The 24,967-nt window shown below is 35.7% G+C and overlaps 1 protein-coding gene across 1 annotated transcript in view; it reads left to right on the plus strand.

The window, feature by feature from the left end:
• Positions 1-933: 933 nt before the first annotated feature.
• The window catches only part of LOC117238959, a 32,703-nt gene continuing 8,669 nt past the window's right edge, over positions 934-24,967 (plus strand). The window contains exon 1 of the mRNA XM_033504180.1: positions 934-2,895. Coding sequence (XP_033360071.1) covers positions 1,638-2,895 — 1,258 coding nt within the window. The 5' untranslated portion in view covers positions 934-1,637. The remainder of the gene's footprint in view (positions 2,896-24,967) is intronic.

Genomic DNA, 24,967 nt, shown 5'->3' on the forward strand with positions numbered 1-24,967 from the left:
GCATCACGATCTCTTAAAGAAATATACCGCAAGAAAGTATATCAACTAACGAAGTATCTTAATCGAATGGAGCTACGTGGGAAGAATTGACTTGAACAACAAGCTTTTCTGCACGAGATATCTTATCTATGCTTCGGCTATAACTTTAAATACATTTCTCTCACGAAGAAAGCTTTTTCGCTCACCATAACAACCAATCTTCCTATCAAACGAACCACTATGAACCTTCTTTAATAAAAATTATCATTAAGCAATAACAAATGACCATAAATTAACCAACAGGAAACAAATAAGTACAATTGAGGAACTTTTACAGTAATTCAAAGGAGTTTGAATATTTTCGTAAGCTACTGTAAATAAAAAATTAAAGTAAGCAAGTCAAAAATAAGCAAGTGTTCACATCTTACTTTCAGCAGTAATGTATACAGCCAGCCATAGACCAGTCATGTTTTAAAAGCTCACTCAACAACTTTTGTTTTATTTTACATTAGAATATAAATGAAATAACAAGGTTATAATAAAATACTTAGAAAATAAAAGCAGGGACAAGCATACAGTTTGTAGTAAATGTTAGTTATTGCTCGAATACTTATAGCCTACAGTGGATGTTTACCATAAATCTGTAGGTTCTTTCACTCAAAGCTCCTCAATCACCAACTGTACAAACAATTACTTCAAGTATCACTCTCACATTCTTCAAACCCTTTGAATACTTTCCCGAAATAATTACATTTCTACCTTCGTTTCAAGTAACAAATCGACGAACGTTACTTACGCAACAAGCTCGTTGGAAGCAACATTTCTCGCGCATAATTGCTTCGCTTTTGCCGTCGGAACAACGGCTACCTGAACGTTCCGCGAACATACAAAGTGGCTGGAGCAACCAGCGCGGAGGGGGTTTAGAAAAAGAGAGAGGGATTCCTCCGGCTTCGGTTCCAGAAGCGCAGCTGTCGAGCGTGGCCGCGCGGACAGCCGCACGATTCTTGGCCGACGCGGTTCTCCGGCCAGTTTGCGTGCTGAGCGTGGCGCGCTCGGTTGCTTACTTGTCGTATCTTTGACAGCCTTCAGATCGCCGAGATATCTGTATTCAAACCGTATAAAACCGGGTCCTATATACGTTGTCACCAAAATCGCGAACCGGTTGAATTTGTCTTAAGCCAGAGAATTTCTCCGAACGAGACTCTAATTACTGTTATAACATTGAAATGTAACAGAATCGTGTAGTTGCTATTGTCAAGAATGCATCGTAACTTTCCTCTTCTAAAATGACGTTTAGAAGTCGCATTTAAAAACGGAAGAAAAGAAAATGAATAAAGAAAATTAATAACAGGAGATGGTTTTGTAAAATAGAAAAAAGTAGATGATATAAAATGTGTATTAACTCAAGCGTTGAATATCATCATTTTGCAAGTCCAAATTGCAAAATCTTCAACTGGATGATTCATGGAACGCAATTGAACACGTAATTTGACTGTCGCGACTTAATCTGGCATTTTCACTCTGGTGGACAGTAAGTAAAGAATCAGAGATCCTTTGGTGGAGGGGAAATGGAAGAGGCAGAGGAGACAGAGAATCGACGACGAAAACGGCGAAGACGACGAAGACGCGAATGGGAAGAGGTTTGAGAACACCGGATAATGCCTGCCTCTCGCGTCGATCTGGAAATCGGCGACGATCGAACGACAGTCAATAAGTCATCGCTCCTTTGTGAATCTCTGACTTCGGAAGATTCAAGTGTCACCAGCGATAGCGAGAGAAAGCGAAGGATTACGAATCAAAAAGGCGGAATGAGAGGACTCGTCGTCATGGAGGACCATCGCAGGACATCCAGCGAGGACGTCCAAGGACAAAATTTGACGGTTCACGAACCTCCAGATAAAAACAGATCGCTTCTCGCTCAAGATGGAAGGAGCAAAAGTACGAGAAACGCAGAACTTGCTGACAAACCGAAAAGTTCGCGGCAGTATGACGCATACAAGTTTCCCACTGAGCACAAACGGCTTAGCGTAAACTTTAGGCCAGATAACTCAATACAGATTAAGAAACAGAGGGTCGTGAAGTCGAAAAAAAAGCCGGAGAACACGCAGACATCGATCTCTGGGGTCATCTATAAATTAGTAGGTTCGACCAGGCAGCGTGGATCGAAAGAGAATGTTGGTAAAAAGGATCGACGCGAACTTTCATCGCGATATAGACCACGGAATCACGCGAATTTGATCGTTGATACGGCGGAAGGTACAATTGAGAGAAGGTCTCGAGCAGAAGTGCCTCGTAAACTTGCCGATTCTCCGAGAGACAGACCGATAGTAAAAGGGCGCGAGGACATCGAAAGGGGGGTAACTCGATCATCCACGAGCCAGGAAAGTCCTCGTGTCAGTGAACCCCGATCCTCCAACAACGTGACGCCTGTTCGTAAAGTCGGAAAACACGTTGGCCAAACTACGTGTCCAAATTGTGATGAACTGCATCTTTCTTACGAAAAATCTTATCTGCCTAAATATTCAGGATTTTTAGAGTGTGAAGGACTAGCGTACGAAGAGAACTACGTAAAGGAGGCGAATGGAAAGAAATCAAGGCACGAGACCCCTGTTGCGTCGTTGCTATATCACAGCAGGTCTTTGCCACGATTATCTGTACACGACAGCGGTGTCGCGTGCAGTGGAAACGAACAATCGCCTGCCGCCGGCCACGCGCACAATTCCAAACAATTGCTGACTGATTTAAAGCAACTGCATACATTGAAACAACATTATTATCCGGAAGGAGGCTGGGGATGGATCGTGATGTTTGTTGGTATGCTGGTGCAGATGCTGTCCTATGGAGTACATGGGGCCAGTGGCATCTTCCTCCTGCAGGTGGCTGACAAGTTTGCCCATGCTGTGTACTGGAAGTCAGGTTAGTTTGTTTTGGGAAATTGTTCCAAAGATTTGATTGAGGGGAAACTTTTCTCGCGTGTTGTATGAATGATTATATATATATATATATAAGTTATATAAAAATTTTGAAAGTATATATACTGTATCCACAAGAAGTATATGCGCACTACTGTATTTATTATAACATTTACGTAGTAATTTATTATGTCCAAACATATTAAAATTACATGTTCATTCCTGTATTTCCGTGTATAGTCTTCAATCCGCTTTTAATTTACTATTCAAACTTTATAATAAATTCACTATTCAAACACCACACGTATCAGTACCTCGTGTTGCAACAGGACGATGTACAAGTACCAATTTAACGTTCAGTTTCAAACAGTTTATTCACGTGTATGTAGCCATTTGCTCGTCCAATTCGATCATCTACTCATTTGCATAACAAATCGATCGACGAATTGTTGAAACCGTAGTAATGCCGATTTTTCTTATGTGTCATTCAACATTAGACTTACACGGAGCGTGCATGTTTTTAACATATTAGCTATCATAGTAAGTTGGAGTAGCGCGTTTCTTTCGTTTTTATTCATTTAATACTATAATATTTTTATGAGGTTTGGGTTAGGTACTAACCACAGCAGGTACATATATTTTTTCAAGAGTATCTCCGTCCCTCTGATTAATTATGAAGAAAATAATTTAGAATGTGTAATTTCACTTGGTTTAGTAATTCTTTAGTAAATCAATCAGTAATAAAATCCAAATATATTAACTAACATAAATAATCGAGAAGCAAGAAAAAGGAACAGAAGAAGGAAATGAGTAATAAAATTGGAACATTAACTACCGACAGAGTTTCAGTCTGTTTCAATTCGGCCATAAAACGGCGCAGAACGTTATCGCGATTGAAAGGGGCAGAAAGTTGCAACGTTGTGGGAATAGTCGGTGAAATTAAAGAGCGTCAGCTGGCTGGGCCGTGTGAAACAAGGCTGAAATCACGATGCATCTTTCACCTTGTTGCCCGTCCACTAGCGCTTTGTCTGCGCGCAACTGTTTCTCTCGTTTCCGTGGCCACGAAACGTGCATGGTCAGGCACGTATATCGCTCTTTGGCGAACGTCCAAGCGGCACGAGTGTCGCCGAGTATTCTTACATCTGCCGCCTAATAAACGAGATATGAATCGCGTTAATTATACATCACACCTTCTCGCCGTTCGTTTACTTCGGTTCGTGGCTACGCTTGGAGAAAAAGATGCGGATGAATGCCACTTGGCAAACGTTCCACCCCTTGTTGTTGGCAAACTTTACGAGTCTTCGATGAGTTATCAAGAACATTGTGAGATTCTAGTAGTAGCTTTCGTCGCAATATGATTTTCTACACATCTTTGATTCCTATCTCTGTAGTTGATGATATGAAATAGTCGAGCTTCCTACAATTACAAGCCAAACTGATCAACTCCACTCTTTACCTCCTATCTTATATAACATACAATTATTCATACACATTACCTAGTATACAAAAAATAATTTAAATATATGAAACTCACCAGTATTCTACATGATTCGATTGCGACTTGATAAGAAAAGATTCTAATGATATCGATTTATTAGGAACTTAGTAATGAATGTAATATTAGGGTTTACTGAGTTTATTCTATTACGAATCAAAATCTACTTTTAATTGTTTTATGTAAGAAGAAAGATCAGATTTAATTGTAAATTTTAAATGATTTCAAGGGGCATAGCAATTTCTGATGAATTGAAGTAACATGGAAAGGCAAATATGGATATGTATTTCAATATATTCTAGTTGAATCAACAAACATAAGTTTTTCAATACACTTTGCGCACCATAAGCAACATCTTGGCGAAACCACAGGGAAAATCTACACAGGCTCGGGATGGAGCCGGCAGGTCTAATAATCCCTAGAAAATATTCGCAATTCTAAGGAGATGGCGCGTTGTCCCTCTACTGTTTCTCACACGTGGCCTAGTTATCTCTCGAAACGGAAGCAGGCGTTCTCTTATCGAAATAGTAATAGCTAAACTGAATTGGAAAGCAGACGGCTATTCAATTATCATAAAACACACGAATGAAACGCGGAAACAATATATTTTTGCTCGCTTTCCTTTCATAAAATATCCATAACGATTTCAAATTTAATGATATTTTACTGATATTGTCTACGATCAGATTAAATAAAGAATCTTCGATTTCAAATGTTATAAAATTAAATTTATAGGTAGACACAACTTTATCAAGAAGTCTTGACAAATGTATTTACTGCACAAAATTCTATAAATCTATGCATTAGAACTACATTTATTTGAATTCCATTTACTGAATTGAAATTTTAGTTATTACCCGGTTAATTGAGCTACTGACTGATCTTTTACCCTTAGGAATTTATTACGATACAATCGACCAGCAGTCAGACCAGAAAATTTTGAGAAACTTTTCAAAGCAACATTTTCTCTAAAATTCCTACAGACAACGGTAATTTCTCAAAATTTCATCCACGGCTTCTTTCGAACTCGTTCCACTAACGAAGCTGCAATAGTGGTTCATGAATCGGCCAATAAAGACGAATTGCTCTCTCGCCTTTACGTCATGCACGGGTGCTCGATGTCAGTGAAACGATTCGAAGACTTACCGTCTAGGAATGACGTCATAATAGAACGTTGATCCTGTTCTCGTTTGAGAAAGCGTTGTTCATGAGTGCGTGCACACTTGAGAGCAGGTGAGGGACTCGATTATTCAGGTGGGCCTAGTTCCTATTCAAAGACGACTAGAACCCTCCAAATCACACGATCGAGAGTAGAATTCCAGCTGACTCGGTGACTGCTCTTTGCTCGAAATTCATGAGAACTGTTCCTTTAATTATGTTTATTGTAAGGTATATTAAATCTAGAAAGGTCGATCGTACGAATTATGACGCGTTCGCTCGATTTTCTCTATTTCTGGCTGGTTTCGTCGGTGTCGTGACCTCGTTATGAAAACGGAAGACAGCGGTTGACAAATTGCTGGCGTTTATGTAAAATAGTGGAGCCACGTGATTTTCATATTTAAGTAGCATGAGATAAAATGGAAACCAGGTAATTAGAAATTGAATAGACAACAACATTTGGAGGTTTTATCTGTTCAGGAGAAACGTGCAGAAAATTCTAAACTGTTGTTTACAGCGTCTAGTTATACGAGGTTGGTTTATAATATTTATAATATTAAATCCTAACATTTGCCATATGTGTTACATGTCATTCGATAGTTTCTATTCTCTTTTTTAATATTAATGAAATAGAAATACCTGTATAATTTTATGTTTCCTCTTTTAACGACATTTGTATTGATATCAGATACCGCTCCGTAACGATAATACTAGTATGATAATGTCATAATAAAAATAATTCTTTAGAAAGAACCTTCCTTGAATGGAAAGATCTTTAGTATCTACTTCGCCAGACCTCGCTTCGATCCCTTACCATCCTTTTTTATTTACCGTGAAACAACTATCGGATCTACTTATTCTATAACAATGTGAAACAGTGAAAATATTTCGAACATTGCTTTGCATCAAAAACAATTGATTTCTTCGAGCAACAAATTCACAAACTATCGGAACGTTAGGGAGAAATTATAAATAATAGTGGAAAATATTTAATTAATCAAGTCATGTTAAATAATTATGAAAAAATTATAGTCTTCAATCGCAAAAACTACAGGAATTTAGCACAATTTTTTTTTAACGGAAGTGCAGGTAAGACAAAGCGTTTGATAACCTTTCGAAATACAGTTCTCCAATGAATAATTATTTTTACACTATTAAATCAGGAATCCATCAGATGAATTTACACAGTTTCCTATTCATGACAGAATTAATTCGACATTATAATTCCATCATACCGTCACTGTCGAAAACTTTCACGGTAGATAGACAGATCGCCACCCACATGCTTTCGCGGCGCAAAGCTATCGATCAAATCGCGTAGAACGGAAATCTCGAGTGCTGACTTTATAATCGTTGCTGGTATGAATTCCAGTTAACAAGAACACTCTTAGAAAAAGAACAGAGAGTAACCATGTGCACGTTTAAAAAGCATGACACAGGCTTTAACGAGGTTGTCGCATTCTTAGCTGCGCTATTAACCACATACGGACCGCGTAAATAGCCACACTCGCTTTAGGTGGGCCAGACGATTAGAAGAAAAACATCGATCACGAATTCGATTAATTACTGAATCCACAGAAACTTCATTCGTCTTTGATTCCTGTGGATTCTCTTCTTTTTATCCTAAGATGAAGAAAATAAACGAATTAATAGCTCAACAAACGTTCTCCCTTTTAGAAGCTTAGGTTTCTAAACTCATACGAAAATATATGTTGCAAGGCATAATTCTAAATAAATCAAATAAATTATTAATGCTCGTGCAAATGTATATTTTCTTAGGATAAAAGTAGAACATTTAAAGTAATACTCGATATATTATATCGTACATATTTCTGATACATTTTGCTCATTATACATGCATATTGCGAACTAGTTATGAAAGTTCTAAGATCTACTGAATTATATCAGTTAGAACAGTTTGATAATTCCCTAATTATTTCTTTTGTTACTATTTTATAGTCACAAATATTATAGAATTGTTCTCGACACAGTGGCGAGAGAGTTTTTCGGGCACGAAGTTGCGATTGCGTTATTTAGAAAGTTAGATTCGAGGAAATGCGTGCGTGCGTCAAAGTGGTTGACTGGCAGGTATAAATATGTGAGTGTGGGGGGGATGAGTGTTCTTAAGCGTGGATAGTGTGTTGTGAGAGGGAAGTTTTAGACAGAGTAACAAGCTAAGGCGGAACTCTGTGCGAAACTTTGAGAGCAGAACGAGTTTTAAGAACTTACAATCAGCGTTTAAGAGGAGCTTGCCTAAACGAGACCCAGCCTGGCATTCTCATTTATTTCATTGCAACTATACTGTTTTAAGATTCATGCAAACTTTTAGTTTTCCTCGCTCGAACTACATACTATCGTAATACACGCGAAAGAAATAATATTAACATTGATAGAAAGCATATAAGACCTGAATTAGATTTTAAGTTTATTTCAAGAGCATTTCGGTTGGAACAATTGGTAATTCCTTTTATAAATTTGATTTTATAGGCACTTTGTTCGCAGACACATCAATCAACTAATACATGCAATGTTCGACTTTTGACGAATGCTGAAAGACATACGTCTGTATATGTAAAAGTTCACAAATTGAAATCATATATAAAAGAAAAGTTCGCATTGCCAGTTTAAAAACGATACATAAAATGATATTCAGGAAGATGAAACTATTCGTTGAAAAAGAGAATAAAATAGAATTTTGTTTCCCCTGACTTGATCACAGTCAATTGAACAAAAAAATAATTCACTCCTTGGTCTATCACAATCGAAGTTATTATTTCACTCACACAAGAATGACAGTACACGCAAACCAAGCCCTTCTAAAATTCTATCAGATTAAAAATCCCCCTCTGAATTCCCCTATGTCTCTTACAACATGTTCCTCCGTCTGATCAGGAACCCTCTTCCAATAAGGCGCGAAACACGCGCGCTGTCAGATAGAATTCTTCGCTTACAACACAAGTATAAAACGCGAAACACAAGGAACAAACAGAGAAACCTGCAAAGTGGAAAGATGGAAGGAACGCGATAAAAGTGTTCTTGAAATCGCCCCCTACTGCGAATATGTAGATCCGCTATTTTTCATACAGCCAGTTACGCGATACCTTTACGTTGGAATTCTTTGAAATTCCCGCCTGTTAGGGGGCGAGTTCTGCTAAGTTCAAATTCCTCCTGGGTAGGTTTCCGTTCAGGGACGCGGATTATTGTAACAGCGTAGATAAAGAAAAGTGGCCTTCGCAGGAGAAAAGAGAATCCCAGCTAAGAGGATTCTGGTATCAACGACGATGGGACGAAGCTCGTCCCACGGACGTTAACAATCAAACGGAAATGCCTCGGATCTTGTGAAATCTACCAGCTTGCGTTGCTCGCGGATTTTTCTTCGTTTCTTACGAAGATTCGTCTCGCGGTATTGCTTCTTCGTCGCAGTGGTTACAGAGAAAAAACGAAATTACCTTCGGAGGTTACGCTGGGAAGTAGAAAATGCCAGATAACTACTGTTAGATAAGTTCACAAGGGAAACAGTTGCAATAATTGCATCTTCTTATCTGGAGGTGAAATTGATAGAGAAACTTGGGAACCACAAAATAGAACCACTGAAGATTAGAAAACAATTGGACCTTGCTTAGAAACCAGTTAGGTTTAACGCGATTAATACGAGTGTAAATTAAACCTTTTGTATTGTAACTGACGATTACTCGAAGCTAAATTTCCGAGTTTTAAATGATATCTTGTTGGAATTTAAATTAGGTATTATTAAATGTCAAATGTTAATGTAAAATTCCGTTATTATTTCTATTAGAAGGTAAGGAATATTTTGAAGACATAAGAATTAAGTTATAAAGCTGTAACCAGTTAACAGTAAGAAAATAATAATAAATGATCTGACATATTATTCTTCGTATTATTGGGCTTATTTGCGTAATAATTTACTAGCTACTATTAGTAAATTGATGACTTAAAAGTTATGGACTATAAACTTCTCCTCGCGTGCTAATTTAAAAATAACAGATAATACATAATTTTGCATCTAATACTGTAAATGCAAATAATTCACACGATTAAAAGTACACATACTTCTTAATCAAACAGGTTAGAAACAAGTTCTTAGAACAACGTGGAACTCTAAAAGAACCAAAAGATACTAGCTCCAGTTCCGCAAACAGTTGGCTACGATCGAGCCAAATGTCAAACAAGTCTCGGTTCCCCGACCGGTCTAACTTATTTTCGTTGCGAGCTACTTTCACGGTCGGAGCGATTGGCCCATTTTATCCACGTGTAATTTCTGACGTCACAACACGACGTTCCATATACGGTGTATCACGACGACGTTACTGTCATCCGCGAATATGAACAGCGACGAGAGGGAGGAGCTGTGTGACGCGTGTTGGAATGAAGTTTGCGAGATGTAATTCGCGGACGGGTCTTTTGCTCGTCAGCCGTTACACGCGTGACAGAGCAACGATGCACGCGCGCTGTTCGCGACGCAAATTGCCCGACATAAAGTAATGAGAGATACGAGGCGCGCAAAAATACCAGGACGAGAATCGAGGCTGCAAACGAACGAGGAAAAAATTGTCGTTTGAGGAAAAGATGGAGAGCAGATTTATTAGGGAACAAGCACGGATACGTCGAGGAAACTTGACGTTTGGTGCCACAGAACACGAAAGAGCGCGCTATACGAGTCGGGGGAAACGTTTAAAATGCCTGAAACGCAAGACGACGCGACGTCGCGATTATTTGAATTTGTCTTGAAATGAGGAAAATGCTCGAGATGCTTGGATACGAGGGGTTGTGTGAAAGAGCTTGATGTTTGATGGGGGAACTGTTTTGTTAACTCTGTTGTATTTCAATTTCATTTTTTAAGTAATATCCTTTTCTGTTCTTTAAAAAGTGACTCAGCTATACACGTTCCAAATTTTATAATAATAAAAATCAATATATATAAAAATGAAATTTAAATATCAAGAATTATTTAGTGACATTTTATGATTTTTTAATGTTCATATAATAGATCTAGGCTTCCTTGCATTATGATTTATTAACTGATAATAATTAAAAAACAAATGACAAGATGTAAATTATAGGCTTCTCTTGCATAGTTCTTACGATTTTAAGTAGAATAAGACGATCAGTATATAACCTGACTCCTATTGGACACGTTCTTGCAATCTTAAGTAGAGACAATCGCTTGTACAACTTTACTTGTCCAGAAGAAAAAGAATATGTTATACAAAAGAAGGTATTACTGTTAATAATTTTCGGTTAACTGGATCTATAGTAGCTCAATTGTACCTCACAATTCAGCTTTATCATTCAAACGAGATAAATTAGGAATTGCAGGAACCTTCTCAACGTAAACTTCCTGTGCTTAGACATCTTGATATTGATCCAAAAATACAACGGGAGAACGTTTTCCAGAAATCATCGACTGACATCTCGAAATAAAATTCTATGGAAGACTCGTAAAAAGAAACATGAAGTTTCATCGTGTCATAGGAGACATCCTGTCCAGATGCGCTCAGTTCTGAAACGCATTCGTAAATCCTTCAAATTTCGACGAACGAAACGACTTACAGGCTGCCGTCAAACCCTTTTTCTCTTTTTCCAGACATAACATTTGTCCGCGAACTTTCCTGTTCTTTCGTCAAATTTACCTCGCCGGCACTCTCCCTCTAGTTTTCTTCTCTTTACGAAGAAACATACAAACGCGAGCATGTTAAGCAGCAACGATCTTTAATTGGCCCTTCATCTAATGGCAACTGCAACAATTGCGACCGTATAATTGATTTTAAGGTAATTGTAACTGGATCTCGTGACTTCTGATCGTACTCTTAACCTAATAAACGTGCTTCATTGGGAAAGTAAGCGTGATGCGTTTTAAAGTAGTCGAAATTAAAGCTCTCGCTGTGGAAATGGTCATTGTTTGCATAGTTACGTTAAAGAAAGTATAAAGAGAAATAAGTGATGAAAATTCTAATTTACGTTTAAAGTACTGTTTGTTCTAATTAGAAGAACACGAAGAGCTTTTAAACCAATTCTACAACTATCAATTTAGAAGATTCATAGTTTCACTACTTGCTTGGTTAGAAACTAATAACAACTTGTAGTTTGCAGACTTTTCTTCTTATGCTAATATCAATAAAATAGCATATAACGAATATTCATTTCAATTCGAAATGTAACTAATAAACTACTATGTGTCTGTTCCAATTCTGAAATCATCTACAAAAACACAAGTAGAATATTACACACTTGAAACACCAGTTATCTGGCCCAATTTCGCAATTGGGGCAAAAGGGAGCGGGTATAGATTTCAGGAACGCAGAAACAGAGTTTATTTCTCAGCGTACGGAGGAATTACGTTGATTTACATCGAACGAGAATAAAACTGGACTAAAATTGCTCAGGAGAAGCGGCGTAAAAAAGACGCTTAAGAGACAGTGACGTTGTTCGGGACTCGTGTATCACTGTGCGCGACTCGCGTGTCCGTTTTTAAACGCTATAAAAATGACCGTCGAACCTCGTGATAAACCGAATTCTTATTCTCTTTGACAGTTATACTTTTTCCAGTGGTCGTGCTCAATTTACTTTCGCCGACTATATTGCGCGTGGTCGCTCGTAAATAATTTTTAATATAGTTTTCCACGGTTGGTATATTATGTCTGTCCTCCCGGGCGTAGTTAAGTTCATTTCGGTGAAATACTGAGAATTTCCCTCTCGATGCGCCCAGGTGCTCGTATCTTTAAATAAATTAGAGCGCATTACAAAGATTACCGATAATGCTTTCTGTATTATTTCCGGTTATCGTAGTTATTTCCTGACCGTACGCTTAGGATCCTTACCTCGAAGCAGTAAAGCAACGTGTTGTTAAATATTAGTCGGAATATTAACGAACCAATGCTCTCGCGGATATCCTTCAACTTCCAATTCATTCTGAATCATTTTCACTCATTTTCACGATATCCTACAGCGACTTGCGAATAAAGGAAGTAAACCGTGACGTTGTTCTAATACTCGTAGCTAAGTAAAGTAAAAAAATTTATGTTTGGAGTAAAGAGAGTTTGAAGTTTCAGTACTCTTTTTTTATATTGGAAACTTTAAATTAAATGTAATAACTAGAGAGAGAAAATTCAGAATTCTTAATTTGATTTCTTTTACCGAATCGCTTCTTTAATCTTCGACTGATATCGTTAGATTTGAATGCTTGAGTTAGATTAGACTAATTTTCTTCTGTGTTCTATATTTTATGTAGTAATGTTATACAGTCTACGTATACCAATATCGTCATGTTCAAGCCAATGGTGCCAATTAATGGTTAAAAATATTCCTTTCACTCCTGAAGTGCATACAAAAAGTCATAAAGAACCAAACAAAGATTACTTGAATGAAGGCACAATCTTCAAGGTACAAGTACTTCGACGTCATTGCCCCAATTGACGAACCTCGGAATAGAAAATCTATTTTTCACTGGGTTAATTCCATTCGAAGTGCCAATAAATATAGTGGCAAACATTTTGTTAAATTAATCAAAACGTTCCTATGAAAATGTAAAGATAAATCATAAAGAAAATTTTATTATTCTTTCTGCATGTATTATGTATTTTTAACGATATTCAAACTACACATATATTAAATAAACAAATAATGACTATAATAAACAAATGTATCTTATGTGGAATAATGACAAAATTGGCAGCTTCTATCTATACCTACAGATTGATATTATATGTATATATAATGTATAATATACAGATGATACAAGCGTCTCCATTCAACAACGTTTCACCGTTCCGTTACTCGTACCAACGAAAGTGAACGCGAGTTTCGTTTCGAGCGGCGATCTATAAAGGTTCTGAGATAACTGACATTGGAAGGTGAAGTTCTCGTTTTTCGTCGACGTATCTCTGGTAGATTGTGTGAAAAGAAGCAGGTCGATCTGACGAAGACTGACATGTTAAACTGGGTAGAAATTCGACGATTACGAATGCGTGTCCCCATGAATGAAAGATGTCGCAGCATGTAATTATAGAAGTTTGGGTCGCTATGTTTTAAACGGCGTTTACAATTTTAGGTCGGTGTTTGGAACGTGGAAACATACCCGTTGACAGTGATTCATTTACCGCGATCGTCAGAGTGAAGGATTTATTTTATGATACTTCGTGTTGACAAGTATATTAAAACTGCCGGCTATTCTTATAATATATATAGTCGATTTCTTCTAAATAGACATTTTAATATATTTTTCATCATGTGTAAAAAATATTAAAGATGTTAAAAGCCAGAAGTTTATTATTAGCAGAATAGTAAACGTGTAGTCAAAACTTGAATTTAGAATTAGTGTTTCAGTCCCGTTGGATAAACTTGTTTTAGTGAAAGCTATTACAATCGCAGCAAATGGAGCTGTCAAGTGTATCCAATATTTAAGTCGTGTAAATTGTTTTAATATCTGATATCATGCCTCATTAATCTTTTAATGCGTGCGAGTTATAAAAACGAGAGAAAGTAGCCTTTCTGTTTTCAGAATAATCAATTAAGTATTCAATGTCAAGAAAAGGAGATAGCAAATGTTGAAAATAAAATTCGCATGCTCCTTAAACGAAAAAAGAAGGAAAATTAAGTTACTAGAATCAGAGTTTTAGCAATTAAAATCTCATTTATATGGTTTAAATAGGCAAAAAGCACTATTCAACCAGTTCCAAAATCCGCATTCCATAAATTTCCAAGCACGGGGTGACCCTCCGATTCCCATTGTCAGATAAATGACATTAAAATTATCAGGAAATTTTTTCCTTCCCCATTCGTCGATATATCATACAACGGAGCATTTTCTTCTGGCGAAATCGAAGGGGATGCCCGTATCTTGCAGACGCTCCCTTTGACCACTTCGTCATCAAGTGTACATAACGCCAACGCCTTCTGTCAAAAGCATTGCATCGTCCCCTGGCGAGAGCCAACAGAAGCCGAGTGCAAAAAGTGCTGGGTGTAACCCTCTATACAGAAAGATATTCTACGTAAAAAAGAGGAGCCAGGATCCTTTTCCTGGCTGTCACCGACAGAGATCATAACCGTTCCTATATATCTGCGCTAACGTTCAATCAGACTCACCACGTATAAACGCGGCGCGTAAGCGCGACGAACTGTTCTGGAGTCATTGCTTTCGTGAAAGATTCGACCGCCTTCCATGGGATAAACGAGTTCCATCGTCGGATCAGGAAAGTTTCCTTCTGTGAAAACTGGTTGCCTCATGGAAACCGTAGCTTGAGTCATCCTAGTTTACTATGTGGAAAAGCGTTCGTGCGTTGGAAATTCGATGGGATACGTCGACCAACTTCCAGTTCAAGTCTCTTCTTTAATGCGTGAATTTTGTGGAACGAGGATAGTTTCTATAGTATTTTTTGAAGATATATGTATTCTTGAATTCGCGAGAAGTATGAAAATTTCGATGTAAAAATAGAAAATTAGACAGAATGTGGAATACAAACTTGGAAATTTTTACTCAAGTGATTTAAGAAAGCGAAATATAAAAAAAATGAAGAGGAAATTTTGATAATGACGACTGAAATCTTAAATCACTGATGACAAATGCATGAAAAAGAAGATGAGATTGATATGGTAATATTATAGTCCGAAGTAGTATATTTAAAGAGTGTTAACTTGTATTGGAGAAGGAAAGTGCCAGCTTCCGGTAAAATATCTGTCCCTCGAGTTTATCCGGTTTAGATAAGTCGAAAAGCAGAGATCAGAATGAGAAACCTTCTTTATCGGCTCTGAAAGCTTGCAAGCTCAGTATTCAAATGTAGGCGTGGATGATGTATAAGCTAACAATACATTTTTGTGTAGGCAGACTTGGCAGCTGGTGTCTCCACTTTAATATTGTATCCACTGTTACCGATTCAGTATGAGATAAAATTACAATATCCCTGATATTTTATACAAGTTTGCTTTTTTAGTGACAGTATATCTAAAAAAGATGAAATAGAATAGATAATAACATTAAAAGTTACTAAAACAACTTGGATATTATATTAGATTTTGATACCAAAATTTTGGTTTTTTATATGCAAAAATTTTGGAGAATGAGAGTAGTAACTTGATTGTTGTGAAAATACCCAGTCATTATATTAACTGTCATAATAATGGTTATTAAAAATAATTTTTTGAAATGATCATAAGAGTAAATTATAAAAATTTCTACTTTACTTTAAATGTGTGAATAGAATAAGCAAAATCTAATAGCCAGCACCCTCAGCTAGTTGATAGCTCATGTCGACCCTATTCACATCTCAGAGTCACCCTAATTAATTTCACGATCTGTCTGATACGAAGCTTGAGCAATAAATGAGCTCGTACCACAATTTCACGGTCCTTATATAGACAGTGGCCACTACCTTCAAGACGTGACGCAATAATATATACTGCTGCCATAATAAATAATTGTTATAGCTATATCAACACATTATTTATTAAGTTTCATGCTTTTATTGTTATTTTCTTTCGACAATTTTTTCTCAACAATTTATGACAGGTATGATACTTTACACATTCCTTCGTTAATTAAAGTTACCTTTACATTTCCATGTTATTAATTATGGAAATGTGAACGAAATGTAAATGAATGTAAATGAATTATGGAAATGTAAATGGCATATAGCCACGTCAAAATATTCTTTTACCTTTCTAAGGTACAAGTAGGTACAACAAACAAAAACCATTAAATTTAAATATTGCAATTGCAAAAATTCAATCATCATAAAAAATCAGGGCTGTTAATTATCGTTTTTGATTAGTGATTAATTGCAGGTTTCTTTTAAGTATAGGTGGTTAAATTTACTATCTCGAGAAGAATATTTTTGTGTGTTTACAGTATTAGCTTAAGATGCCAGAAAGCAAAGTCACGCGTTAATGCACAAAGTAGCATTGCAGTCAAATCGATAGTCCCAGAACAAAGGAAATCCTCACGCTAGACTGAAAGCTATACAATAGTTGAACAAACATCGACAAAAAGCTTTCTCCCATGTATGGTAAATACAAATATTCGGGCAAAACCCTTGGCTATCTCTTAGCAAATTAAGAACATGATTCTTCGACTTCCCCTGTAAATATGAATCTTGGTAGTGAAATGATCAGACACATTTTCTTTTACCGCTATCGACTTCCTGATTTATCATAATACTTGGTCTTTACTTATCTAATTAAGTGTTCTTTCTTAAAATTTATTTAGTTATTTAATTAATTTTTTGCCTTCTCAAGGACCACATTTGTCTTTTACTTTACTTATATATTTAATTTTTATTTAATTAACATAAATAATTCATCTTGTAAATTCATTATAAAATTATAAAAGCATTATTATGTATGTGAACGTTGAGTTTGTAGAAGCAATTAATTTAATAAATTAAGTTGCGTACTATTCTGAAAGTCCGTGACAGTTTGCATAGAAATCAGCCAAAATTTGAAATTAGAAAATTGAAATCCAGAGATTTCTTCAAAGGATAAGATCCTTCTGGCAATCTACGTGAGTGACTCACGTCTATCCTCAAGAATCATTGTACTTCTTACTTTCCTTCTATCTCTACCTACTCTTTTCACTCGCTGACGACGCAGTTTTTCGTTTTTCCTCTTTTTTCCATCTCTGCCTCGATTGAATTTCTTTTTTCAATTGTACAAAAAAGCAAAAACAAAATGTCAAATTTTATACCGTTGTCCACTATATAGTAAAAAATTCGAATATTCGCGCTTAAAATTTAATTTGCTCTATTTTTATAGAATTACTCGAATTAATAATAGAATTCTTGAAGAACAACAAACGATATCATCAAACAAATATACAATTAAATTCTGAACTTTCAAAGTCTACGGAAAGTTCGAAAGAAGAGAATCAAAAGTTGTTCAAAGTATCTTGTAATAAATGTATGCAAAGAACATAAAAAAAATTATTTAGAATGGACTAACAGATAAGTCTACCGCTTGTCACCACGCAGTAGCTTGATATTGCAAATTTTCCGCCATACCGGTACTCCAATTGCCAATCTCGTGGTTGTAGATCACCGTTAATACCCATTGCTGGACGAATTCGACAAGATTGGTTAGACGAAGTAGAAGAGCAGCCCACTAACCAGAGCCATTTGTTAAGAAGAATGGTGACCTCGGGCAATTTGGGTGCCAATGTATCTGCCGTTATATATTTCGTTCTTGGCGACATAGCACTGATTTTGTTGAGCATATATCTTCTATTATTTCTCGACGATTAAATAGATTTCAAGATAACTACGCGAATAAACTGAAATTTTACTTTTACTTTTTTACTAAATTTATACGGAGAATGCTTACTATTATATTATTTCCGAAATCTCATTTTAATAATTGATAATTACTTAATCCTTTCATCTTAGGTAAACATGACATTGTACTTTTACGAACTAACTTGTACTTTCGTTTACTAAATTAGTTTACTATAATCTAATTAAGTAAACGAGTAATGTATTTGTCTTCGATAAAATTGACCTCAGATTTCAATATATTACGTCGTCTTTGCAAAACCATTAAAACAAGATATTTCTATTAATAAATGCTATATCTCATAAATAAAACAACAATTCGATCACGAAGGAGTGCATAACGAAATTTAGAAATATACTTACTCCAATCATTTCTACAATTTCCAAAACTCGCGTACCACCTTATCCAAGGTAAAGCTTATCATTTGCCTCGCAATTACACATAAGGTACGACATCGTTTAGCGTTCTCTCCTTTAACATTATGAATACTTCTTTATTTGTCCTGGTCGTTGGGACGTGCCTCTGATCTTGTGATCAAAGTGATCTTGATTTTGGAACATGTTCAAAAAGAAAAGGAGAGGCGAGAAAGTAGTTACATACAGTGCTCATGGTAGTTAATCGTTAACGTGGTCAAAGAGAATGTAAAGAAACCATGGCGTTAATGTAAAGATGGTGTACGTCGCACGCACAATTTATAACATTTGACGATTAGACAGCTGCTATATGGAGAGCAGGATAAAAATAGGGTTGAACAGCAGGTATGCGGCATGACGGACTGTGAAATTTTATGGGATATTCGCGTGTTCCCCGAAGCCAACTTAATATAATAACCACTTTCAGAGGACTTAAATATTCCAAGAGTTTGCACGTGTAGTAGATTTGGAAGTTTATCGTCTTCTGGAATCATTGAAACAGAGATTTCGATAAACTTCCTTTATTCTCTGTGACGTACCGCTTGATTTGCAGATTTTACGAACGTCATCTAAGAATTTTACAGATCGAGATATTGATTAAGATATAACCGCCAATTTTTAGTGGAAAAGTCTTAAAATGGAAAATTTGTTGAATTATATGAAATTATATGAAATTTATGTGTGATTGAATTATTTGGAAGTAATTACATGAAATATGTAGAAGCGTCATGTTTCTTGGATTCACGCGTGAGGTTTGGCTATATTGCTCGGTACATTGAAGAAAATAGAAGGTTTTCTTCCGGAACGCTCGCGGTGACTACGACGTACGGTAGATTTATTTCAGACATCTACTTGCGCATTCAGCCGACGATTTGAAAGCAGTTCGTGCGTCGTACCTTAGAGGAGCTTTGCAAAGATACTAACCCCTCGTCTGCATAAATTGCAGCAGTGGCGTGATTCTTTTTAACATCTGTATTTCTGGAGAGATTTGCGGCCGAAAATTGAAATTCAATTTTATTTCATGACTCTATCGTATCGAGAAACTTCCTCAAAAAAGGGCAGTAGAAATATATTTTCTAAACAAATATGAAATCAAATATTTTATAAAATTTGTGTTTATTACGTAAATATAAAAAAGACAAAATCCTTTAACAATGAAGATTTAAAGATTGAAAACTAAAATTAGAAACACTGTTTTTCCAAAAAGCTTCTCAATTATATAACTCAACACGCGATTTATGATAGATACCATTTATTACGAATATATCGATCAATCAAAAAATGAATGTCTTCAAATGATTTATGTATAATATTCTATTCGATTAGTACGATGAAATTCGTACTCGGAATTAATTAAGTATATCGTCAATAAGACAGTCTGTAGGAAGTGCCTATTTTTATGAAGTTAAATAGAGAAACAGGTTTTCTTGTTGGTTTCTGTTTCCTTTATTTCATATAGATAAATTAAGTAGCAGAGTTGTCAAAAGAAATCAGAATTCAATTAAGATTTTACTCGCAACGATCTCTCTCTCTCTCTCTCTTTCTCTCATGATTGATTTCCTCCTTTACTGATAATTTGCCGCGAAAGCTATGCGTACAAAATGTTCGTAGCTAACTATCGTTCGTGTCACGCGACGATATGTAAATTGTTGTAGAATAATTGGATAGAGATACGAAGTATCGTTAATTCAAGAGTGATATGTTAAATAACGATAAATTATGTTAGAACTCGTAATCCAGCAATTATTATAGTACACGCTTAGGCAGTTAAATTTTTGGAGTTTATCTCCGTTACTATCTTTTGTAACGATCGATCGACTTTTCCTGTTGACATTGATTTATCGTTACTCGACAGATCGGGTAAACCGTATTATTGATTTGTTCAGCGGGCTGAATGCATTGGAACACTGAGTTTAATTTAATTCTTGATCGAAAATTACGGTTTTGTGTCACTTCAATCATTTACATTAATTAAAAGGAGTCTATGTTTTTTTTCAAGAGCCTATAACTAGTGGGGATAATAAATCGATACTGAATTTTTAAGTAACGAAATGATATAGCAAACATATAATTGTTAGATACACATGTTTTATTAGATGATTTTGTGCAATGTTTCTTAAATGATTAAACTTTACCAACACAATTTTTTTAATTAATACTATTTGATATTTTTCCTTATTCAATCTCTTAGTTTTTATCTTTCATTCCCAGAATAAGTCCATCAATTAATATAAAAATGATATTAATAAGACCAATATAACCATTCTATAATACATAATTTATGCAAAGATTAATTTTAAAACACTTTTTTGTTGTAACTATGTTCCAAGACAAACCAAATATTGCAATTCAAAAGCTGTCTATTAAATAATTTAATCTCGTTCGCTCCTACAAAACTGATCAAAAAACCAGAGACAAACAATTGGGAAAATATACCTAATCGTTCTTGCCTAAAACTAAAATATCGATTTTTCATCCTTTAGTTCTCCCCATATGCAAAACTGATAAGCTTGACCAGCGCAGATATTTGATTCGAACCCGATTTATCGTGGACCACCGCGAATCCAAACGCAAACTATGGCCATGAAAGCACGTGGCTAGGTATGAAAACGAACGGATTGGCCCACTGGTTTCCCCTACGCAAGCCCAGCTTGCGACGGTCCTCTTCTGTGAACCACCTAACCGAATCCAGTCCGCGTTCGACAACGCGCCCCTCGTCTAGCGTGTTACGTCCCTTTTCTACTGAAATCCCGTGATTTTTTGTCACAAAGTGTCAGTCGGGTTTTGCTCCAAACAGGAAACAAAGTGCAGTCGATCTGGCTCGAGGGAATAGGTAGTTTCAAATACGAAACAGTGCACGTGGCTTGAAGTGTTTATGGTGGTTTGAAACACTGAGACGTGAAAAATATTATTATCATCGGTTCATAAATTTTTCATTTTGTGTTTTAATTAGGATCGATAAGAGGAATGTTTTACTTTTTCTATGATATTTTGATGAATTTTAAAAGTAATCAGAGGGGAAATGATTTTTGTTGAAAAAGCTAGTTCCAGAAAGATGAAAATTGAAAAAGATGAGAAAGAGAAGAAAAAGAATGCTACGTGATACTTTTTGGTATGGCATGTTGTTTTAGGTATTTTTATTTCGATCCAACAACACGTAGCATCGTTGACCCCTTTCAGCTGGAAACTGATTATTTTAGAAAATTTGTACCGCGATCCAAGCATAATGTAGTGGACAAAACTTTATTGAATTTTCCACAGGAGGCACTTTTTCTATAGATACCTATAATACTAAGGGAAAAATTGAATAAAAAATTTCCTAAGTGAAATGCATTAAAAAATCTTTCCATTGTAATAGGGAAATCAAATTTCAATTAAACCATTTTTCTCTCCCTCTTCGTTCGACTGAGCCGAAATAGCGTAACGACTTTGCAATAAATTTGACCACAAATCATCCAGTATTGAACATGAAATACGAGCGAAGGGCCGAACCGCTTTAGATTATATGAATCGTCGCATTGTTACGGATCGCCTACCTTTCAAAATCGCGCGCTCCGCATTAAGATTCTGTTGCTGGTATATTCACGAACTTTTACTTTCATTTACTTACCCGCACCAGCTGGGCTCAATTACAATGGACCAGGAATATGTCTACACATTCTGCTCTTTAGTTAACGCACCCCCTTTGCTCTTGTTTGCGGAGCTTTTAGTGTAATTCAACGGAGAACCCTGCTACTTGTGACCTGGATACGCACATGTTAGATTTAAACGAGTGAGTTAGATGAGTCTTTGGTTTATCTCGTGATCATATCGATACTCTTCTTTTATATATGGTATCTTTTGTCATTTTTCGCACAGATTACATAAGATGATTTGGTATTACGAAGAGAGAAATGTGTTAATTCAAGCTTCTGATTCAAAGATACAATTGCTTATATTCAGTCATCCACAAGTGAGTCATTCTAAGTCATTTAGAACATTTTATTTGTCACGTTCGGTATTTATAAATATAAGTTCAGGGGAGAATCTCTTAAAGCGTAGGTTTTAATCAGTCGACTCTCGATTTAATTATTTCGCTAATTCGTTTATTGCAACGAAAACTTTACAGGTACTGTTAGGTAACGAAAATAAGGTATAACTGTCTTTACACAAATAAAATGAGCTAATAATGCAAGACATTTTTACATTAAACTTTCTGCATCCTTTCGTTACAAAAATTCATGCAATATCCATGCGATCAACTCAATTCGATCGATGTCCACCTGGTGACTTTCAGGAATGCCAACCCTATTTCGTTGCTCATTATCAACAGAATTCGAAATAATTCTCTGTTTCCAATTTCAATAAATTTATACCTAAAGAAATTACTATAGTATATCTTTCTAAATATTTCGAATTTTATTCGTTTTTAACAATTCCGATATTACAAGTTCTTTGGCAATCCAATAACGTTAGGTTTCTAATTTCGATGTATTGGTAATCGAATGTTTTACATTCTTTATCAGAAAAGAAAGAAATGAAATTAGCGAGAGGAAACAATATTGCTTTTTCTCTTCTATTTCATTTAACAAGTAGAAAGATAGTAGGTTGCTCGAGTCGAGGCATTAGTCTCGAATTCAGTTTTGTTCTGAAGTGGAACTTCCGACTCGGTTTAAAACTTCTCCCGCGGAACTTTCCGAGTAAAAGAATAGAAAGGACACTCGGTTTACCAACTTTATCTGCGTGGCTATCTTCCATCTGCCACAAGGTATAGGATTTAATCTCCACCATGGCCGGAATAAAGTTTCCAACATATTTCTACTACTAATATAGTCGATACTTCGACCCTGCGAGCTTATCATGAAATTGAAACCCAATGCCAATATTTCTAAACCTGTTTACTATAGAATATTCCAGATACGATTCTAAACATAAATCTATTGTATCATAATTTCTCTCTATGTGGTAGTTTTGGAACTAGTTTTGAAACGATGAATCCTCCCTGAGGATGATTTTCGGAATAAACTTATTTATAAGGTAATCTTTGAACGGCGAATATTCGACCGTTGCTTCTTTATCATCTTTCTCATCTGTCCCTCGGGTATTAAGAATGGCAAATTTATTTTGAAAGTTATATGCTTTGTGGACCTTCGAATATAAAGGAAGGAAACAGAAGGCAGCTGTAAAATATAGATACCAATAAAAGATCAAAATACGATAAAATATTTTTAACATAGAAATCTCTGACACTGGAAATTCAACCTAAACATTAAAATTTTAATCTTATTTTTTTATGATATGAAAATCTTTAATTTAATAAACTGCAGCGACCAAAATAATTAAATAGACAGAGACACTATTCCATAATGAGAAATAAAAGATAGTAAATATGAACAGTGTGCCTTGGTGAAAATAGTCAAGGGATGAAGAATCGAAACCGCAACGAAAGGAATGTCGTACTTTGTCCCGCTCGCGAGGACAGCGGGGTAGCGACTTCCGGTGAAATAGGTGAACTTTCCTTCTCAGGAGAGTGCGAAGGAGTCGTTTGTCTGCAAGAACGAAGAGGTCCAAAGGAGATCGAAGAAGATGAAAATCAGGATCCTAGGTCTGACCTTGCGGATACGATTTACGTGGTCCTTTTGTCAATAATTTGACCATCCATTCTTTTTTATGGTGCATATTTTTTTACTGAAATTTTATTAACTTCTAGATTCTATTTTCGCAAATTTACTAACAAAATCTAATTTGGCCATTTATTTTGATAACTGTAAATTTTGGGCAGCTAATTACATATTCAATACAATGAATGTTAACTTCTATAAATCGAATTGTAATTTTCTGTAAGAAAATTTGAAATGTTCTTTGAAATTGTCTAAAGTGATTATAAAATATACTATAATGTTCATAACGATCTTATAGTCACGTTATAACGATAAGTATACACTACATATTCATTCACTAATAATAATTAAGTTAAAGTGGAAATTTTTAAATGACCATAAGTAAATCGTATAAGCCTTCAAGGCAAGCGTTCAGTGCTCTTATTGTGGTTGTTTTTCGCGCGGTGTAGATACATCGCACGATGTACCATAAGACAGCATTACTACCCGGAGAGTGGTTGGGGTTGGGTGGTCGTAGTAACCGGCGTTATGGTACAAATTCTTGCCACGGGAATTCACTGGTCTGTCGGAGCATGGTTGCTGTTGGAAGGAACGAAACGATACCGTCAACCTGTTTTCAACGTAGGTACGATATGCAAGGATCGACGATCCTATTTTCTAATCTCAATGTTTAACTGTGCGCCCACAGTCTCTCCATGACTAAATTACTTAATAAAACGCGCACACTCTTATGTAGACATTAGGCAGATATCAGTTTTGATGTATAATATATCTATTTTAAAATTCGTAAAGTATAAAAAATTTCAGAATAGAAATGAAAACTTATATGAAGATGTTAAAATTATACGTTATATACAAATAATAAAATATACTTTAATAAAGCATATGTTATAACTAAGATTATGGTTAAAAGATTTTAGAGAAAACGTAATATATGATATTAATCTTTCGTAAAAGTTACTTTTTTAATAAACCAAAATAAAGTGACAAGTAGGAATAGGTCTAAAAATAGAACCAGAAATTTGTACGGCTTTCAAACAATAAAAGTTAAAAGAAAATGGCACGATATAAGTGTATAAATATAAAAACCAGCACATATATTGATATCAGTTATATTTAAATTTACCAAAAGAA

Source organism: Bombus vosnesenskii, unplaced genomic scaffold, assembly GCF_011952255.1.
Source record: "Bombus vosnesenskii isolate JDL3184/JDL3185 unplaced genomic scaffold, Bvos_JDL3184-5_v1.1 scf7180000013788, whole genome shotgun sequence".
NCBI lineage: Eukaryota > Metazoa > Arthropoda > Insecta > Hymenoptera > Apidae > Bombus > Bombus vosnesenskii.